The sequence below is a fragment of the Montipora foliosa genome, chromosome 14, assembly GCF_036669935.1.
Source record: "Montipora foliosa isolate CH-2021 chromosome 14, ASM3666993v2, whole genome shotgun sequence".
NCBI lineage: Eukaryota > Metazoa > Cnidaria > Anthozoa > Scleractinia > Acroporidae > Montipora > Montipora foliosa.
In genome coordinates, this window is record NC_090882.1 from 12807157 (window position 1) to 12825631 (window position 18475).

General features: G+C 38.0%; 1 protein-coding gene and 1 long non-coding RNA gene across 3 annotated transcripts in view; one reads left to right on the forward strand and one right to left on the reverse strand.

Moving 5' to 3' along the window:
• Positions 1 to 5616, forward strand: part of LOC137984774 (uncharacterized) — an 8332-nt gene extending 2716 nt beyond the window's left edge. Inside the window, exon 3 of the long non-coding RNA XR_011119166.1 lies at positions 5602 to 5616. This is a non-coding gene — a long non-coding RNA (uncharacterized lncRNA). The remainder of the gene's footprint in view (positions 1 to 5601) is intronic.
• The window catches only part of LOC137984773 (REST corepressor 1-like), an 18997-nt gene extending 974 nt beyond the window's left edge, over positions 1 to 18023 (reverse strand). The window contains exons 1-17 of one of the 2 annotated variants that reach the window (XM_068832048.1): positions 17809 to 18023; positions 16840 to 16887; positions 15822 to 15881; positions 14420 to 14506; positions 12914 to 12966; positions 12035 to 12113; positions 11769 to 11851; positions 11251 to 11372; positions 10035 to 10092; positions 9487 to 9549; positions 8453 to 8568; positions 7655 to 7742; positions 6521 to 6700; positions 5492 to 5549; positions 3555 to 3827; positions 2542 to 2708; positions 1061 to 1753 (exon numbers count right to left, since the gene is read on the reverse strand). In XM_068832048.1, coding sequence (XP_068688149.1) covers positions 1589 to 1753; positions 2542 to 2708; positions 3555 to 3827; positions 5492 to 5549; positions 6521 to 6700; positions 7655 to 7742; positions 8453 to 8568; positions 9487 to 9549; positions 10035 to 10092; positions 11251 to 11372; positions 11769 to 11851; positions 12035 to 12113; positions 12914 to 12966; positions 14420 to 14506; positions 15822 to 15881; positions 16840 to 16887; positions 17809 to 17815 — 1707 coding nt within the window. In that variant the 5' untranslated portion in view covers positions 17816 to 18023 and the 3' untranslated portion in view covers positions 1061 to 1588. Of the gene's footprint in view, positions 1754 to 2541; positions 2709 to 3554; positions 3828 to 5491; positions 5550 to 6520; positions 6701 to 7654; positions 7743 to 8452; positions 8569 to 9486; positions 9550 to 10034; positions 10093 to 11250; positions 11373 to 11768; positions 11852 to 12034; positions 12114 to 12913; positions 12967 to 14419; positions 14507 to 15821; positions 15882 to 15960; positions 16272 to 16839; positions 16888 to 17808 lie in introns of those variants that run through there. The other variant, XM_068832047.1, reaches the window with a different exon arrangement.
• Positions 18024 to 18475: the final 452 nt, after the last annotated feature.

Sequence of the window (18475 nt, forward strand, 5' to 3'; positions counted from 1 at the left end):
TGAATGCTGAGGATACTGTAGGCGAGTTCATACTGGTGTCCAAGTAGGCCAAAAGGTAACCAGATGTTCCGCCCCAAAGTCGATCCACCCCACGTATTGTGTCAAAGCACTCATTTTAATGATTAATTCTAAGAACCCATTTCAATGATTAGGTCTAAGCACTCATTTTAGTGATGAAAAAGTTGGGGTTGGTTAGCTATCATACAAGGGTCGTCAGAATACCGTGGGGCGGAAAGGCCTGTATTCGGCCAAAAGTGCGACAGAGACTCAAGTCAACTGGAGACTTGAATGTGTTGATTCAAACGTTCATACTCCATTACAAAGTAAACTACTTGTAGATTCACTTGGCGGCAAAAACCAGCCAGAGCAAATGATTGACGTCTTATCGCCTTCGCATGTTTTGATCTGCTCAAGTACCTTTCGAGTAGGGGTAAAACTAGACTTGAGATCGCACTTCGGCCTCTCTAAAGTTGTCTCGTTTCAAAGGTTACATAGTATGGTAATTCAACTAAAATAAACCCCGTCCACATTCAAAGTAGAACTTGGGCATACTTGAGCCTTCTTACATCTCCAGTATGAACGCGCCTATTGCTTTGGATCAATACTTGTCTAGCATCAAGTTAATTAACAATGGCCGTTTTTATAATAGAGACGCATAATCCGTCCAGACGTAGTATGCGTCTCTCTTGTTATTCGTCTAGTGTAAAGACGAGATGAACTATATAAGACTCATAATTCGTCTGGGAGGAACTTACGCAAACATTTTTTTGTTGCGTCTGTTAAATTCGTCCAGTATAAATACGGGCACAAGACGCATAATTCGTCTGGACGAACTTTCCAGTTAAGAGCGTCTTCGAAGACGCACTCAACGCTAGTATAAGAAACGGCCAATGTTAGTCAAACATCATTATAATCGTGACATGCTGTTCCAACATTAGGAGCTTGAAATTATGATGAACAAAAGCTCTCTTGAAATCACTGCGACGGCTGTCTTTTGACCATACCATATTGCACTTTAGATAAAGTATTGTTTTATGTACTATTTGCATTTTTTTTTTCAAATTCACCATATAAATTTAACTGACGAAACACCACTGAAATAAAATGGCTCATGCCCAAAAAATTGATCGATTTTTTAACACATCAATGCGGTAGATAATTAGAGCAAACGATTTCCAAGACAGTCTGCCACCAGGCTCGGGTTGTTCGAAGGATGGTAAGCGCTCACCAGTGTTAAATACCATGGAAACCTATAAATTTTGATACGTCTTCACCAACGGTTAGCACTAACCAGGCTTCGAGCAACCGGCCCCAGGGCTTTTTGAACGCTACAAACGTAATTAATGAAGCAATTCGCAAGTTATAGACACCACCATCCTTCATTCACAAGCAACAAACTTCCCACAACCAATGACCCACTTTTCTTAAACAGCATCGTGAAAAGACACTAAAAAGCCTTTCAGGCCAACAACAGCTGGGAACAGGTTAACGTGTGTGTTCCTGTCGTTTAAATTCCCTTTCTGCAAAATATTATAAATATTAGGTAATTTGATAGAAGGACAAGACAAGACAGGACAAACTGTTCTTGTTACATGCCCGAGCGTGTCTGCCTTAGCGGAGAGGTGCCAGAAGCACTGTGAGGCGATTCAGATCTTCCAATGGGGACCCCTGGGGATTTTTGGTCCATCATCTGATGAATTAAATGCGAAGGAGGCGACTGCCGCATCATTGGATTGACTTGAGGACGTAGAGGCTAAAAGAACAATGAATAGACTCTTCAGAGTTGACAAGTGTTACAGAAACTAATGAACCCTCTCTTTTCAACATCACATCACTCCTTAAAAATTACAAACGTTTTATGCTGTGTGATGGTGCTCACACTGGCCTCCTACTGAACGGAGATTGCGTGACTTTCTGCAACTGACTATTGAATGAAGAGATACTAAGAATTATGTAGTGCATGAGTATACGACTTTTCTCGAGGATCAACACGTGGAATAAAACGCCGAGCATTAAAAGAAGTGAGCTTATTAATGCGAAACAGGTTTATTGTACTGATGCAGATCAGTACACTGCCAATGTGGCCATATTTGAGTTTGGTGCCCACCAGTAGGAACCTTTAGATTCTAGGACGAGAACGAGAACGACTTTTGACTGTCCGTTTTCAGATAACATACTTGGAAAATTTATAACCTGTACGATTAATCGTACCCTTTCTTTGCAGTATAGGTTTCTCCGTTATTCTTATTGCTGGGAACTGAGCCTTCTTGCTGATTGACAAATGCCAAAACTGCTACCGTGTTGTTGACTTGTTTTAAGACTACGACATTTTTGCAAAACCTCGTACTAAAATGACGACGGTATCACGTTTTTTTTCCCGCCAAAATGACGCTGGTTTGCGCGGGCTCACTGTTGTTCTATGAGAAAATCTTTGTACTCATTGTTCCCGTGAAAAAAACGTGATGAAAGAAATGTATATATGTATACATTTCTTTCAAAACAGAAAAATGCCAAGTGTAATCAGGAAAACTACTATCTCACCTGCGGCTGAATTGGTCGCACCAGGGGTTTTATCAGGGGTGGAGGTCCCTGGAGTCCACCCTGGTTTGCTCGAGGAACCCCTCCCTGGGGCTGTAACGGAGGCGGGTGTCGCTGCTGAGACTGTGATCCTGAAGGCTTCAATAGCGGAGGAGGTTGACCAGGCATACCTAGCACAGAATGTAAAAAAAACCCTTTAAAATGCATATTATATAAGGCATAAACCTGCAACAAGTTGGGTTGAAAGGGCAGTGTCAAGGCAGCCCTCTGATTTTGTGTAGTTTTATCAATAACAATTATTCGCACCTCATTGCTCAAACGTTCCAGATAAAAAAATGTCTGTCAAGTAAACATAACTTAAGTCACAGACAAATGAGATCTACTTTAAAAAACTGTTAGGCTGAACTGTTTTTGAAAACCCCAATTGCGATCCATTTCAATCTTCTCTAATTTTGCCCATCCCTGCCTCATTCTGCATTTTGCTGTTTTATTCAAATCCTCCTTCAGTGTTTTAAGTAGGTATTTTTATGTTTCACTTGATTTGGTTGCCCGTCCCCAGTTAGTGAATTTGACTGAGTTTCGTGACACAGCCCCTTTAAGCTATTTGGAGATTATCAAATGCAATCATTGGTTCATTTTTACCTAACCCTTCACCTTTGTAACATTTCTTTGTACCTGTTCTACAGTTCGGCATGTTGATTGTGATGTTCCACACCTATCTCATGGCCACACTGTGTCGTGAAATTTCACGCAATCTGTTGTTGTAGCTACTTTAATTAACCCTTCGACTCCTAGGATTGATTAGTATGTAAAGTCTCATCTCAATTTCAGTACAAAGTCAGGAAGACAAGTATTGAGAATGAAGATGATGATCAGCTTAAGCATATGATCCTGATGTAACAACAAATTCTCATGACCACCCAACAAAGACATCTGTGAAAATAGATACAGGCATGAACTTTCAGATTATGGAAGTCAAAGGGTTATTAATCCATTACATGTACACGTCAACTCACCCTGAGATGGAAAAGAAGGTGAAGACCTGTCTGGTTGACTTGGTGACGAGTTTCCACTGCTCCCAGCAGGCGACCCAGACATGTGCAGAACCTGTAAGTCGTCATCTTTTCTGTCACTGCTTGTTATACCCTGTTCGGCTTCATACTCTTCTAGAACTTGCTGCAGGTTGAAGCGACGCTTGTAGTTCACAAAGAAATTGCGGCATTGACTAACACTCTTGTTACCCAACACTTCGGCCATGGCTTGGAAATCTTTGCCGTAGCGTCTCACAGCTGTTGGATGAAGTATGTGGCGATTACATTAGCGGTTATTTATAATGAAGTTACAGGCAGGTTAACTGAGTTATAGACTAGGAGCGACTGCAGTCAATTGTTGTCAGTGGTTTTACTATATTTGCACATGCGTTGGATTCCCTGTTCTTTGCGTTGTAGAGCTAAATCATTGGTGTGGCTGGAAGGAGGAGCATTTCGTGTGGAGCATATAGCGGTTTTTTACCCCCCTACCCACCACTCCCTACTTTCCACTGTTTATCAGTGTGACAGGTGCCAGTCTTCTACAGGAGGGGGGGGGCTCGTTGGCTGGTTTGGCTGGTTTTGTCAGCTATCAGTGCAGTTTCCATCTTGGAGCTGGCTGCGAATAGTGGAAGCTCCAGGATGTCTCAGGCACTCAACCTCCACTTAGCGACGCAGTTGTTAAATTATATTAAGTTGTTAAAAAGATTAATACCTTGAAGAAATTCAGTGTGACAGCCAACTACAACGCAGTCGTCAGTGACAATAGAAACCTCTATATCTCCTATTTTTCAACTCATTCATGGACAAAAAAGACAGAAACTTTTACCCTGATTCATTTGTACAGTGTACATAAACGCTCAGTTTATCTTCTTTATTCAAATGTATTGTTCTACAAAATAGTGGGTGAACATTCAAAATAAACTTTAAAAAAATTACAGTTTCTGTGTTGCACAACACAGATAGATGTATTTCAAGCTGTCATTTCTCTCTGCACAAATACACATTAGGGATCTCTCCCCTGACATCCATTTCATTAGAAAAAAACCACAACTGAAAATAAGTCTTTTTATTATATAAGTATATAGATTTACGTACATCTGAATTTCTGTGGTAAAATAAAAACGACATTCAATGTCGTAACAGTCTGGCCTTAGTTGTTCAAACGATCGATACCACTATCTGTTGGATAAATCACTATCCAGTGGATAAGTAATAGCAAAATGAATTGTGCCATTCAATGGATAGTGATTTATCCAGGGGATAGTGTTGTCCACCTTTTGAACAACTCTGGCCAGATTGGCTAGTAATATGTTGAACGTTGGCCATGGGTGGCCTGTGCACTGATGGTGGGAGAAAAATTTGTTCTTTTATTGCTTAGTTTTCTCCCCAAAATACTTCAGAAAACCTTTAAAAGTTTTCTAAGTGTTGAAGCAAGGTATGGAAAGTAAAAATGTCTTTGATTTAAAAAAACATTTTGCTATTTGTTTGGGGCTTTAGTTCACGATCAGTGGTTTGATAGCCTCTCAGTTCACACTTACTTCATTAACTTTATGATCTCTGTACTTATATAATAAACAAATTACTTCATGGTTGGCTCGTTTGTACAATTTTTATTACTCACTCGTTATGAAAGATCGTTAAACTCACCCATTTGCTTCACTCACTTGTTCGTTTAAGCGATCCCCCACAATTGGTGAAAAAAAATTGTATGCACTCACCAACCATGATGTAATCTATATTTATCCTACATAATAACAATAATAAATTACAAAAATAGCCTTAAAAAAAACAACAACTTTTTTGCATAATAGACTTTAAACAATCAAAACAAAAGTATTATTGGGATAACAGTTCCTGGCCAAAAATGAACTATTTCAACCTAATTTCTTAGAAGTACATGAACTTGTGATAAAAATACTTACATTGAACAGCTAATAACAACTCTTCGTTTGACCATCTAGCATTGTTCTTGTTGTTTTGCTAAAAGATAAAAGTCATGGGGTCATGTTATCTGTATTTGTTTCCTGACTAGGATCATTGGCACAAGGGCACTTGGCGACTTCTTTGATTCAACTGATGGTAAATTTAAAAGGTGATGTTTCTTAAAGAAGCATTAGCTGTACTGTTGGAAAAGTTGCATCTTGTTTCTTGTGTGCTACAAATTATGATGTAAATGACATGACTTGGATAGCACCAGAGTTACAAATTCACTACGTGAAAATTTTGGCACAACTTATTTAGAGGCATGGGCCCAGTTCTTCGAAAGCCGATTAACGCTAATCCCAGATTAAAAATTAACCAAGGAGTTTATTTCTCTACTCCCAAATGTTGTACAACGCTGATATTTGGCAAAATTTTACATTAGACGAAGTCAAGCTTGAAAACCGAAAATATCCAAAAAAAGCTTTCACCCAAAAGTTAAAAAAGCAAACCAAAGTTTACGCTAATCCTAGATTAAGTTAATCGGCTTTCGAACAACCAGGCCATGGACTATAACTAGGGTACTATACAAGGCTGAAAAGCTAAAAAGGTATGCTGTGAACCAAGCACAAGGCTGATGCGTCACCAACACGTAACAAACTCGCGATATGAATTTTGGCAATGCATATTGGGCAACACATCGGAAAACTGACAGTACATTTCATGTACTGATTATTAACTGCAGATGCATGTGTTTGCTAAAACTATTTTAAATCGTTTCTTCATAAAGATGCGACTATAGCTATTGATGAGACAACCTTGGAGAAGAAAGTAAGCCTTAACATCCACAGAGAATGCCACCATGTAAATACATTTTGTATTATTTTCACTCGAAACGCAATTTCTGTCATTAAAGTGACGGTTGCTCTAAACAATCAACCAAATGGAGGAAACCATGCAATGAAAACAGTGTCGACCATGCAGAGCCCAAAGTGTAACTGAGGTTACCATGGCTTAATTATTATGCTTACATCTCCTTGTCTGAAGACTTCAATTCCACTGTCCAGTTGGTATTTGTTCTGGCTTATTGACTGCTTGTTCATTTGTATCTGTCTCTTTAAATTCACTATTTCCATTTCTAGGGGTCGTACATGCGTATCGCCATGGGTACCAGACACAGCTACAAGATATTCTTGCGATAGAACCATTCCCTGGGAGGAGAATCACAGTAATTTTTTAGGTTCAAGAGGCCTTACTTTATTTAATACACAATACTTACAATACTTATTAATATACATACATACATACATACAGTGCTACCTAGTACTAAACTAACACAATTTACTAACAATACTTACAGTAATAACATTCCTTACTAACAATGAAATACTTATACTTATTAGCAGAATCCCAGTAATGCTTGGAATGTATTTTAAATACCAAAGCCCCTGAATTAACTTCATCACTTCAAAAACTTTAGCAACAGTACAGGTTTAAAAAGGATAAAAATTCAATCTACATCTGTAGATTCTTCATTTTTTTAGAAGTGAAGCACTATTAACAACAACATAGCATCAACTAGATTGGAAGGGTTATCAACAATACACTGGTTATTTTAAAATCACTTATTAATTATTAACTGAGGTCCCATGTTTTATGAGTTAATAAATCAATGAGTCAATGAGTCAATGAGTCATGAGTCATGAGTCATGAGCCATACATGAGTCAATGAAAGTCACAGTCAATATAGCAATAATTTATTGATTTAGCCTAAGCCCTTGTTTCAGTGATTAGGCCTAAGCACTCTCTGAAATTTTAGCTTTCATTTTATAGTTTGGTTAACTGCAGTAACTCATTGACTCATAAATAGTGTACACTATTATTAACCAAAGGTTCTCAAAAACAGAGAACTTTGCTTTAATTCTTGGTTTTGGTTAAAAACATCAAAGACGGCGAACAACAGTCACAGTAAAACAGTTACAAATAGGGAACTCAAAAAAGATTTTTCCAGACATGTAGAGGAAGTTAAGGACAAAAAACACAAACAAATTATTATTGAGTGCTACTGTGTGCAAAGGTTTGCTGTCCAAGCTTTGGAAGATTTCTGTTTGCATGTACACTGGGTACTGCTTTTTTATCGCCCACCTCCATGTTTAAGCAAATACCTTTGGTGCTTTTCTTTTAACTTTACTTCCTCTATGACCAGTTCTTGTTTCTCTTCCTTCATGTCTTGGTCGCAGAGTACCAGTTCGTCTGTTAAAAGCAACATTTTGACTCTGTTTACAATTTGTATATGTACTTCAACATAATACTTAACAAGTCAATGAACTCAATTATTACATGTACCTACAATCCTGGACATAACTCTGAGACTTCCTTTTTCATGACATAAATCTTATTACCGGGGTACCACAGCTTCCCCTCCCCCATAACACAATGTTGAGACAATGAGTTGGGTGAGAGGGTAGGGTGGTAGGGTGGGATTGCACTGTTGGTATCATTTTCTATGTTTGCTCCAAAGGTGCTCTTTTTGTATCGCCGGTTTTCACTGTCACACCATCATCAAAACCATTCAACAAATAAAGTCGAGAATCAAAGAGATAAATGAAGATGAATAATCAAACAGTCTTGCCAAGGTTCACGCCGAAAGCTAACAAAAACATAATTATGTGATTTTGCTATAAAAAGCCAGTTGTCATCTTCTGAGGGCTCATAAAAATCTATGTGAGTACTTATTCTCATACAAGGACTGCCAGTGTCACTGGCAATAAACCCAAGCTTTTGCTCTAGTGATTCTTGTGACTACAGTCCTACATTTCTATAAATATTTTCAATTTTACAAACTCCATTATCCAGACTTCTACTGTCCTTTTCAAGAAATCACAATTGTAGTTATGTGTTTGTCAGCCTGGCCACCAATAAGGGTTAACAAAAACTAGAGTCCTGCCACCCTTTTTCTGTACCTTAAAAATTGGTAGCAAGCACTGCACATGTTTCCTTTCTGTGTGGCATGAAGCTGGCTGGACTGTGTGTGGCAGTTACCACAAGGACCTGAGAGGTTAACTGTTGGTTGTGATCCCTGGAAAAGATTTTTCACCAATTTACATTTTGATCTATGGTTAAAAAAATAACGCATAAGATTTATTATTATTATGCACTATTTCAAAAAATAAATAATGGACATAACAATTAAAAGAAAGAAAGAAATTAATAGACTAAGTTTACTTGAGTGAGAAAAAGTGGAAAAGTGCATAGTGGCCATAGTAGCAAATGCTTCCGAGATGGCCAATACAACAGGAATTAGATGAAAGGAAAAAAATATATACATAAGTATAGAAGTGAACTGGCAAAATAGATAGTAAAGATAAAAATTAAATTAACCTTGATTTTAACCTTGATTTAAGTAGCGTAGGGAAGGACTAAAGCCCACTGCTCACACATGTTGATGAAAGAGCTGTGCAAACCGCCTGGTCAGCCGTTTTCTTGTGTGCGCAAGGAAATTTTGGTGAGAAATTTGCCTCGCAAGGCTGTGAGGATAAAATGAACCATGTTGGATATTTTTGGCTTTGCGAGGCAAATTCCTCACTGTGTGCGACATCGTAAGAATTGAGCTGAGCTTGGTCAATCAAGTATTGCAATAAAAATAAATGGCATTCTCATGTGGTTCAAGTCGAACTCAAGTGAGAATGCCATGGATGCTGCTAGCAACAAAAAGAAAAGACAAGAGACACTAGCACAAGGAGAAGAGGAACGAGATGAGGGAGGGAAATGCAAGAGAATGGAATGGCAGGAAAGGGGTAGGTAAAGAAGAGTTGAGTGGATTAGGACCTGTAGGGGGAAACTGTGAAGTAGAGAAGGAAATGGGAAAGGAGGAGTCAACAAGAGTAGAGTAAAATTTGACTATCAAGAATACAGAATGACAGCAAACTAGAAAAAAAGTACACACATACACATTAAAAGTACAAAAAAATAAAGCATTAACACAAAATAAACATACTTGCACTGTTGGCTGTTTATTAATTAATTTTGGTTTGCTTTGGCCATTGGTTTGTCTCGTTTGCTATAAAAACAACAGAGACATAGAAAGAGTTAAATAAATTTCAACAGTCAAGGAAAGGTGCCAGTGATATAATCTTTCTTTTTATTAAGTGGATATTTATTATTACAATGCACTTCAGACAATAATTAGTCATTGTTTAAATGTCCCTAACCTCAAATGTTTTGCTCTGCTGAGATAAATCTCAACATACCGGTATATATTTTTTAATTCTGTAGGAATCACATTTTTGCCATTTTCATAATTCCACTTTTAATGCCTCACAAAAAATAACAAAAACTGTTGTAACACCAGACCACTTTACACATCGATGGCGAACTTCTTAGGGGCAAAATGTTTCATCAAACTGGATCAGATTATTATTGTATTTAATTAACTCTTTGACACCCAAACCAGCCTGAACTGGCTAGACTTAGTATTTTACTCTGTCTAACACCAGATGATTTTACTCGTCAATGGGGAACCCCCAGGGGTCAACGGATTAATACCTCTTTCTCAGGTTCAAAGTCACTATCACTTGAGTCACTGTTGTCACTCTCTGGATCACTGCACATTATAAAGAAAGAAACACAACAATTGCTTAATCAACAGAGCATAGGACAACTATGCGAGAGGGTTCAAACACTCGAAAATGTTAACACAGGGGCACCCAGCGAAGCTTATCTCCAAAATGCATAATAATAGGCAAGAAACATAAAAGAAAATGCTCAAAACATTTTTCGCTTTTTTTTTTTACATGTAATTTTGCTGGGGGAAAAAAAGGCATTCCACTTTCCCTGGATGATTATAAGCATCTCTCAGCTAGATAGTGATTAAAACTCTCATCCAACCGACTTTGTGTCACTGTTTCCCAGCCAGCAATTTAAGAACCTCATGAATTTAAACCTGTCAAAACAGGTTTTTTTTTTTCAACATGTGATAAGTTGAACCAGCAGTAAACTTCTCATGAAAGAGTTCTCCTCCAGTCTCCCCCATTTTCTGTTCTCATGCAGCCAGCACGGATTGAAATGCTAAAAAATATTTAAAGTTTCCCAGCAAAAGAGTATGGAAATTGATAACTTGCCAGCCAGCTGAATTTCCACTGCGGAACAGACTGATATTTTGCAGAACACCTTTGTTGTGTACCCCTGAGAACACATATGTGTGTGCAGAGCAAGAAGAGCTTTTGCTTTGAGCCTCATTAAATACTTTGCATTTTTCTGTTGTTCTTGTTCTAACTGATTTGATTATTGCTTAAGTCCCCGAATGAGCCTGACAAGTCATTTCATACATGTAATTTCAACTTAGAATGGAGTTGACTACAGGTCCTTGGAAAAATTTTACAATCTAAAGTTTGTCTTAGCCCTGGGATGGAACCAATTTCTGCAGACTGGAAAGTACACTGTACATGTAAGTCATTATCTTGGGCCCATTTCTCGAACGTTCCGAAGAAGGCCCAAGAAGCCATTTCCGAAAACCTGCCATTAGCTTGTTTTGAGAAGCTTTTATTTTGACATGTTTTCAATGTTTGAAGTTTCAAATCATACTTTATCATAAGATACACTTTTCGGGTGTCACAATAAAATTATTTTATTGTGACACCCGAAAAGGGCCCAAAAAGTTTCGGAACTTTCAAGAACAAGCATTACAAAAAATTATTTAAAATTAAATTCTCTTTTTTTCCAGGAAGATGTCTTTTAGGCTCACATGGTGAGAGAGACTTACTTGACTGGTTCTTTTTGAACAGCCATTTTCTTTGCTTGCCGGTCAATCAAACTCGTTCGACTTCTTGTTTTCTTCCAAGAGTAGTAATACTTGACAAGAGTAGCCACTGACTTATCTGGAAGCTAAAGTAAAGTGAGTACAAAATATTAATAAACATGCAGACCATGCAAACCGTGCATGGCTGGCTCAGTTGGTTGAGCATCGGACTGTCATGTGGGAGGTAGTGAGTTTGGCTCCGGCCACACCAACACCCAGGGTCTTCAAATAACTGAGGAGAAAGTGCTGTCTTTGTAATAACATCCGCAAATGGTTAGACTTTCAAGTCTTCTCGGAAAAGGACTATAAACCGTAGGAACCACCTCAAGGCCCTTCAATGTTCATAAACTGAGATGTTAAAGATCCCACTTACAAATTTCCCTGTCTAATGCCAGATGAGTTTACTCATCCACTGGGGGGGGGCTTTAGATATGAAAGGGTTGATAAAGTGCAAAGAAAAATTCAATAGCAGTGTAACATACTGTTTGTTGGATTCGCTTGAAGCTCTTTCCATGAGAACTATATGCTTGTTCAAACAGTATTTTATCTTCCATGCTCCATTCATCTGCAATTAGGAAGATGTAAAGGAAAAGAAGAACATTATGCCTACACTAATTTCTAAGGGCTGCGCTGGTTCCGGACTGAAAACTCAAATTTGCACATTTTATGTCAATAAATATTATTATACAAGTTGCTGTACATGTACTGGCAACAGGAAATTACATACCAACATTGAGTAAACGTGTACCTGGAAAAGGAGTAAAGTTGGCTAAGTCCATTAACGATCTTTCCAGATTGTGTTTATGCCACAAGAGCATTCCAAGTGCCTGACCACAATAAGAAAGTATTAATAACTAAGGAAAAAAACTGCTGCCTTTGTAAGTACAATATTACACCTGTGAATGATTCTTTCAATATAAAGACTATTTGAGATAGGAGAGACCCTGACTTGCAATCCTCCTTCATTGCTCTTGTAACTTTCCTCCTCTACATCCACTCATAAACTTTGTCCTCTTTAAATCATTGACTCCTCGGAGTGAGACTTTTTAGATTTAACTCTTGTCTAATGCCTGACGATTTTACTTGTCAACGGACGGCAGATCAGAAGTCAATGGGCTAAAGGCTCACCTTCAACTGACAGGCTTTTCAACTATTTGTTTTTATTATGGAAATTTGCATTGCTTATCGTAGCTATATGATTGGATGAATTTCAGCTTTGACGGGATTATTTTCACATATGAAAATTGTTCCACGGCATGTAATGCCTGTACAGTAAACATGGGCCTTTAAAGAAACAAACTGTCGGCACAGAGTTCCAATGTCCCAGCCTGGCCTAGTAACGGGCAAAATGTGCTTAGGGCTTATCTGTGGGGTGTTTCACCATCTCGGTTAAGAAAACTTTAAAATCAATAAACTGAACTTGAATCACTACAAAGCAAAGAATGGCCAATAAAGCTCATAAGCCATTAGTTCTACTTTTGAAAAGTCTTTAAATACGTAGGGTTAAAATTCTTTTAGTTGAGCACACACTGTTGGAGGGATTTTAATGTAACTGTTGTTTGTAGAAAAGATACATGTATTGGTATTTCATTTCATAAAAATATTTTTTCCCAAGAATTACACAAACCTGTTCTACATTGTATCCATGTTTATCTTTTGCAACATGAACATAGTCATCCACTAATGAAATAAAAAGCGAGTGACTATTAACAGGTGAAGCCTCAAGAGTTTCTGATTTCAATGACATTCATGTAATTATAATAAAGTCATGTAATAAGAGGAAAGAACTGGAAATCAATCATTTGAAGTAAAAGACAAGTAAAGATTGTCCAGAGCTAGAGTCCTGCTCACAGCCACACAGATGTCTAAGAGCTAACAAACAAGATATTCAGGACCAGACTTTGTGTAAATTTGACAGTTAGCTGGATATGCTCAACTCAGCCAAAAAAGAAATTTTCTGAGTTCCAGCTACTGTATTCTGTTCATTTAAGTAAAAGTTCCTCAGGACCTATAATAATGTTGTTGGTGTGTTAATCAAGTACTTGCATATTACTGGACATTCATAATTTAAGGCATTGTTTGTTGGTTGTGGTTCTGTTCCTTCCATGCTGGTTGTGCAGCGAAAAAGTCAAGGCAAGGTGGATCTTGTAATTTCAAAAGTGAACAAGACCCTATGAGTACCCTACAAAGGAGCAAAGAAATCTTACGCAAGCGCAGCAAAATTGCAACCTGAAAGAAAAGAGTCGGAGCTGAATCCTATACTTCGTCCTAACGCACAAAGTGAAATATCATTTTACGATCTGCTAGATGCTGTGAGCACAGCTTCTTGAGAATGTCCTACCAAAAGGGTACAGAATGCTGGGTACCACTGTTGGTAGCTGGCAAATGTCAGAATGATATCTCACTTGATATTAACACTAATACATGCAAGTATAGCATATTAAAGTTTCAGCTTATAGCTGAGCACAAGAGCTCAATATATGAAGGAAAATGAATACTGTACTTGTAAATGTAAATGAATAAATAAATAAATAATTATTTATTTTCTTAACAAAGAAAAAACTTCTAGCAGTCAAGTTAAGACCAAACAAATAGTAATTTAGCACACGTATCACACTGAGTCTGGTAATCACAGCCCAGAAATATTAGTGGAAGTGAAGCAATCTCGCTCATCGACCCTGTTCCCAAGAGAATACACATTCCCACAATCAAAAGACTGAGTTTTCAGTTACAGCTGGCAAAAATTGCCAAATATTTTACTTGAATTTGCCTCCTAGTTTGATTAGGAAATCACCCAAACTTCTACAAATAATAATTATGCAAAACATGCAGCACAAAATGCGACCATTGGATTGGCAAAATCCATGAAAACAGCAAAAGAATCTCCCTCCAAAGTGCAGGAAATGCATTCTGCAAGGTCCAAATTAAAAAAATTTCCTGAAGGAAAATTCCTGCAGACCCTCTTGATGCATGCACCTTGGGTGCTAGTTGTCCCTTTACTACCTACTCAATAAATTTCTCCACCCCCTTTCCTTCTTACTGAAAACCCTGCGAAGAAGCACAAAAGGAACAGTCCCAAGAAAGTGTGCCATACCTGTACAGTAACTGTAAATTTTGAAGTAACAGCACTTACATTTTGCATTTGGAATTTCATCAACTGGAGACCACACAAGAAGAGCATTATGCTTAAGATTTGGATCATGCTTGGCATCTTCTTTGTCTAAAGGAATTATTGAAGAAAGACGCAAAGTTTACTACATTCGGTAATTTATCGTGTCATACATTATAATTTTTTTAAACAAATATTGCTCTTGTAACTTTGCTACTGAACCAAAACCAATGTCCCAGGCCAGGACGCAAACCCAGACCACTTGATCCGGAGTCGGGCACTCCAACCATGAGGCTACCGCACCTCCCACAAACTAACACAAAGCACAACGATAAAAGAATCCATTAGCTACCATTTTTGCGCTCCGTTTACTACCCAAATCTTTAAATTGTTTGCACTCCCAAAAAAATGATCGATCGCATTTGAATTTAGACTTGCTAACGTGACCATTTGAATGAATCAACAATGAAATGATATTTGAAATGGATCATATATGAACTGTGGATATGAAATCAAGTGAAGCTATGATCCTTGCAGTTATGAACGCAAGTTTTGCAATTGCGTAAGGAAGTCCTGAATTTTTTAGGCTTCTTTACGCAATTGCAAAAATTGCGTTCATAACTGCAAGGATCATAGCTTCACTTGATTTCATATCCACAGTTCATACATGATCCATTTCATACATCATTTTATCGTTGACAAATATTATTGTTATTTACGTCACATTACTTTCAAGTAATTACTAACAAAACGTAAATTAATGAAACCTTATTGACTGACAAGCATGAAACATTACAAATTAAGCAGAATGAAGTGAAACACACCATAAAACTAACAAACATGAATGATTCATTCACTTGGAAAAAATTCTCCCAAATATTCAATTCCCTTCCATTCGTTTCTGGCAAGTGACCAAAATACAGCCCCTGATTCTTTCCTTTCTCCCAAAACGCCCAAGTAAACTGGTTAATTTTCAAAGTTGCTCCGAATTATCAATAAAATGTGATTTGACGATGCAATTCATGAAGTCTGTGCTTGGAAGGAAAGGCTAAAACGGACGCTTACGTAACTCAATTTGAATCGAGCAAAAGTCAGAATATTTACGCTTGTCACAACTAAACGATTTCGGCCAATAAAGTACAAAGGTTGATATCACTTTTCAAAGAAAGGCGACAAAGTGGCTAAAACCATCACAATAGTGGGTCCTGCGAGAGGTTAAAGTTGTAATTAGCATTTTACAACCGAAACAGCGATCCGAACAGCTTTTGAACTCGTTGAAATTAAAATAAGTTGACTCTTCTCCGTCGAAACAGATTACAAAGCGTTTTCCCATCTGATTTATCCTTGGTTTAGGAAAGAATCATTGCAATTGGTCGTAATTATCGTAAAAAAACATAACGTAAACATATAGTTAATTGAAGCTTACTATCTGAGACAAGCTGTGGGATAATGGCTTGGTACTCATGTCCTACTCGCATACCGGGTTCTGAAAAAGAAAAACAAGTCAACTGAGAGTTCGATTGTTTGGGTAAATTTTGCCGTATTTCATTCATTAAGTTTCTAACCATGATATTCTCCATCGCTATCACTCTCCGTCTTGGACACGTGCTGATTATTGTCAACTTCCATTTCGTTGGATTCATCTTTATTCTTCCCATCCACTTTGGAATGAGCCATGATCGATGTTCTCGTTTCCGAAGCCATTTAAATGTGGCTAGATTTTTTAAAGCAACAAAATCTTGTGCAAAGAAGGTTAGAAAAACGCTTGGCGTCTTACAGGACGACGTCCATGGAAAACAAAAAGAAAAATAAAGCGATTTTCCCACTCTTCTGAGATGAAGGCGAGTGAAACCGACGCAAAACAGCGGGATCACGTGACTTATGGTCACAGTAATGTATGATAATGTATTTAAAAGATGATTGTGAACGAAGAACAGATAACAAGGGCTCCCCAGGGGAATGATTCTCTTCTTAAGTGTACACTAAAAGGAAAAATACACATAGCTCGTCTATCTCTAGTGTTGCTTTCTCTTTTGCTGCCATAAGCAACGTTACCGTGACAGGACCTTAAGTTAAAGAGACTAAAAAAAGTCTTTTAATTCACGCCTATCCCCCTCCCCCTAAACCTCTGAAATTGTTGATAACTTGACGCCCATCAGAGGAATAGAGGAAAAATAGAAGGAGATGCATTGAACTGTAAAGCACACACGCAAGACGTTCAGGGCGGTTATGAACGTACACAGGAGCCCATGGTCTCCATGCGCAAAAAACCACCATTTCCTGCTGTTCCTTTTCATGTCGTCAGCCAACAAATTTTGCATCACGTCTTTAATTTCTAACTGAATGGAATAAAATTTTCGTCGCTGCTTTAAGCCAATAATTCCAGAGTCCGCAGTCCATTTTTTCTCCTCTTTACATAAATTATGAAGAAATCCGTTAAATACCTCTGAGTGCCTCTTTCCTGTAATGAGGATGCCGACTCTCCTTTTTGTCTGTTTGAAATAAAGTTGTTCATTTTCTCTCAGATTTTACCAAATAAGATTATTATTAACCTATCAAGGTAGCCTTGAAAACTCAATTCTAACGATTCTGACTGGTTTCGTCTTTTCCGTTTGTGTGCGGAACCAACAGCAGGTTTATGAGGTCACACTGTACTTTGCCGCGTTAAGATACGAAACATATGGATTTAAATCCAGATTAAAGTGGCATATTGATTCACCGTGGAGTCAGTAATTTTCTAACTTGTCTGTGTCATCCTAGGAGGAAAGTACGCGTCTCCTAACAAATATGAAACTCATTGAACGTTCTTATACCCTAAAGTAAAGAAGAGGAGAAACACCGGAGAATACACTTGTAAATTATTCATAACAACTATAGATTCAAATCTTCCCCGAGGATTCACACTCTATAGAGTGACTCCAGGACCTCGATGACAAAATTAACTCCCTTTCGATGCAATAGAATTCTTTATCCCAGTTAATAACCTGTTTTGTTATTATCAATTACGTTAAAGATAAAGAAGAACTGAGCAAGTCTGTTCAGTTCAAATGACTCAACCGGAAATGAATTGTAAAATTTCTTTCGGGCTAAGGAAAATATGTTCGAGTCATTTACATGCCAGAGACATCAAATGCCGGTGCCAGAATAGTCGTTCTTTGTTTAAACAATCTCAAATTCAAGAATTTCTTTCGGGATTATGTCAACAGATAACCCAATCACGGAATATATCCTTCTAGTCGGTTCCAGCGGGGAAAACATAGCTGATAAGCCATTTCAGAGTAAATGACAAGAATGGCAAACTGCTACAAAATAAGGTTGTATTATAAATACAAGCGAAATAGTAAATGGTAGAACACAGGGACTGGCCTGCCTTATCTAATAGAAGTTAACAAAGGTATATTTAAAAGTACCACCTTTCATTTCTCTCTTCAAACTTCGCCAATCCCACGGCTGTGAGGCCTTGAGTAAGGAATGGGAACTTTCGAAGCCCTTTCGGTGCGATTGATGGCTATTTCAGGAGTTATTAACGCCTTCTCTATACCCAGATATAATGGGTAACCAAGCAGTATATCGGCCGGCTAGTATTTATAAAGACATATATTTGGCCTCCACATGTCTGTATGTATGCAAATTTATCGTGCTATTGAATGTTATTCAAGCGTGACCAAAATCACGTGTGCATTTGCATTTGAAAACAGCGATTGGCTGATATTCTAGCTTGGCTGATCTTTAAAAGATCGCTCAAGAGCGCTGCCCTTTTTTCGTGGCTGCCACGAGCACTGACCACGATTTGTCTTGCGTACAGGAAGCAATTTCACGAAATAAATCGTTGGTTTCCCAACACTCAATTAAAACCGATCATGCGTGCGAGAATCACGATTTTCCTAAGCACTCCTTACGATTAACTTTTGTGAGCAAATCGAATCTAAATCTTCCGAGCACTTAGAAATGTATTCAGAAAATCATATCCTGAACACCAATCCCTCCCTAACCGCGCAATCAAACTTCAGAGATCATGAACACCTTCCGAGAAGCAGACTAGGATGTTTTCGGTGGCACTTGGTACCCGTCGGCACTATT